Consider the following 2,500-nt stretch of genomic DNA (forward strand, 5'->3'; position numbering starts at 1 on the left):
TCTAGAACAGAACATTGTTGTTGAACCCTTATGAGGGTTAGGGTTAGATACATACACACAACAACTCTATGGCTGCGTTCGTAAAATTCGCTCTGTGTGTGCGTGTCCGTGTGCGTCTGTGTCCGTGTGCGTCTGTGTGTGTGTGTGTTTGTGTGTGTGTGACCAGGACCCACTCTTTCTTCAGCTGCTCCTCAGACAAGGTGTGCAGGGAGAGGTGTGTGCACGACAGCCGTCGTCTAGACAACCTGAGCCCTGGAGAGATGCCCGCCAGCAGCCTCATATGTCCCATGCAGGTACCACGTCAGACGGGACGTTAGAGAAGGAACCTATTGGGTTGTTAAGTCGTGACGTGTTTCCGGGTCCAACGTTGGCTGAGGCGCTCTCTTCGAAATGCCTCAGTAATAATAATAATTCATTTGTATAGCGCTTTTCCGAGGCTCAAAGACGCTGACAAATATGGGAAAAATGGGAAAGTGCTGCTGTGTCCCTTGTTGTATGAATAGATCCCAGTCTAAAAAACGATTGAACTGTCATTCTACCGCTGTAGTACACTGGTACTCTGGTGCGGGGAATTTCTGGTTTGGACCCGGAAATTGCTAAACGTCACGTTTGACGTCAGACTTAACAACCGAATAAAGCATTGGAATGTGACATGTTCTAGTCTTTTCGGTCTAGTCTTTTTGACATCTTTCAGAATGGTCCGCCGGTCGGTCGCGTTCACCAGCTGCTGTCACCAATAAACGATTCAGAATCGTAACGTTTTTTCAGGTGTTTCGTATTAAGAGCCAGAGGGAGTCGGACATGTGGCAGCCCAAGAGGACCCTGCTGGTGTGTCGCCACGGGGAGAGGATGGACGTGGTGTTCGGCAGGAACTGGATGTCCATGTGCTCCGACGTCACCGGTGAGCTGACCCCCCGAGGGTTGAGGTGTAACGGTGTGGGGAATGTTTCTTGGCACACTTTGGGCCCGTTAACACTAGAACAGCCGTGACATTTTAGCTACTAAAAGATTGAGTGCAAAGGCTAATTTACAAGGCGGCCATCTAGTGGTTGTTGTGTGTAAATAGCAGCTTCCCATTGTAAAGACTAAGGTCATTTGAATGAATGAATGAATGAATGAATGAATGAATGAATGAATGAATGAATGAATGAATGAATGGTCTTTATTGTCATTAATACAGTACAGGTACCATACAACGAAATTTAGGAGGGGGGGCTCCCCTGGTGCTTGGAAAAAAAGCCAAGGGTAAAATAAAAAAGAGAAAAGAGCTGGTTGACATAAGTAAAGGCTATGTACACTATCTACTATACTATACTACTATACTATACAATAAAACACTGTGCTGTACACTATGCTATGCTATAAATATCCTAACATTTTCCTATATCTGAACCCTATGTACACATGGGTTGTCATATTGCACATAGTATTTGTTGCACATTCGTTAAAGTGTCGCGGTTAGCAGGTTTAGAATGTTCACAGTTGTATTACAACCTATTTGACCCCTATTTGACCCCTGAGGCGGATCTTTTAGTAGGTCAAAATGGCACGGCTGTTCTAGTGTTAACAGTTATGTGTTGATGTGCTTTGTCCTGCAGGCAGATACACGCGCACCAACCTGAACATGCCAGCCAAACTGCCCCTGTGGAACGGAGGGTTCAGAGATTACGCCATGGACTCACCCATCACTGTGCTGGGATGCACACAGGCACAGATAGTGGGTACGTGAGTTGTTTGTCTTGTAATGAATGGAACGGAATAGGGAATGGTATCAAACACGTGTCTGTCTGATCTTTACCTTACATTTACATTATTTACATTTACGTACATTTATATACATATTTAGCAGACCCCTTTATCCAAAAGCGACTTACAACAAGACAAGTACATTTGTCTAAAGTAAGTGAATCATCTATCCATCAGTCATCATAAGAACAACACATCTATGCTAAGACCAGGGGCCATTGGCAGTCACAATACTAGTAGAAGGAATTATCATTTTAAATGTTTTTACAGTAGAGAAACTGTACAGTGGGGTAGTGGGGATGAAGAGGTCTTTGGGAGGGACAGTCACCAAAGGTGTAGCCTGAAGAGATGGAGGTCTTCAGTCTACGACAGAAGACAGGTAGTGACTCTGCAGTCTTGACAGCGGTGGGAAGTCCGTTTGGCTGATTAAAGATCCACGTGACCACGGCGCTCCTTTTCTTCTGTTTGAATAAATAGTTGTTTGTGGTTGTTTCCTCCGCCAGCCTCCCCTGTTGTCAACATTGGTGTTGACAATTCCATGTTTAAAGCAAGAACACGCATAGTCTTAGATGTATGTATGTGTGTGTGTGTGTGTGTGTGTGTGTGGGTGTGTGTGTGTGCGGGTGTGTGTGTGTGTGCGTGTGTGTGCGTGTGTGTGTCATGTGCGTGTGCGTGTGTGTGTGCGGGTGTGTGTGCGTGTGCGTGTGTCATGTGCCTGTGCGTGTGTGTGTGTGTGCGTGTGTGTGTCATGTGC

The 2,500-nt window shown here is 45.7% G+C and overlaps 1 protein-coding gene across 1 annotated transcript in view; it reads left to right on the forward strand.

Annotated features, from left to right (window-relative positions):
* Positions 1–2,500, forward strand: part of LOC308172771 (ubiquitin-associated and SH3 domain-containing protein B-like) — a gene marked incomplete at both ends in the record, with an annotated part of 23,029 nt that overhangs the window by 16,410 nt on the left and 4,119 nt on the right. Inside the window, 3 exons of the mRNA XM_080547721.1 lie at positions 167–293; positions 769–901; positions 1,599–1,721. Coding sequence (XP_080403847.1) covers positions 167–293; positions 769–901; positions 1,599–1,721 — 383 coding nt within the window. The remainder of the gene's footprint in view (positions 1–166; positions 294–768; positions 902–1,598; positions 1,722–2,500) is intronic.

This window comes from Nansenia antarctica (genome assembly GCF_963989245.1).
Source record: "Nansenia antarctica genome assembly, chromosome: 17".
Taxonomy (NCBI): Eukaryota; Metazoa; Chordata; class Actinopteri; order Argentiniformes; family Microstomatidae; genus Nansenia; species Nansenia antarctica.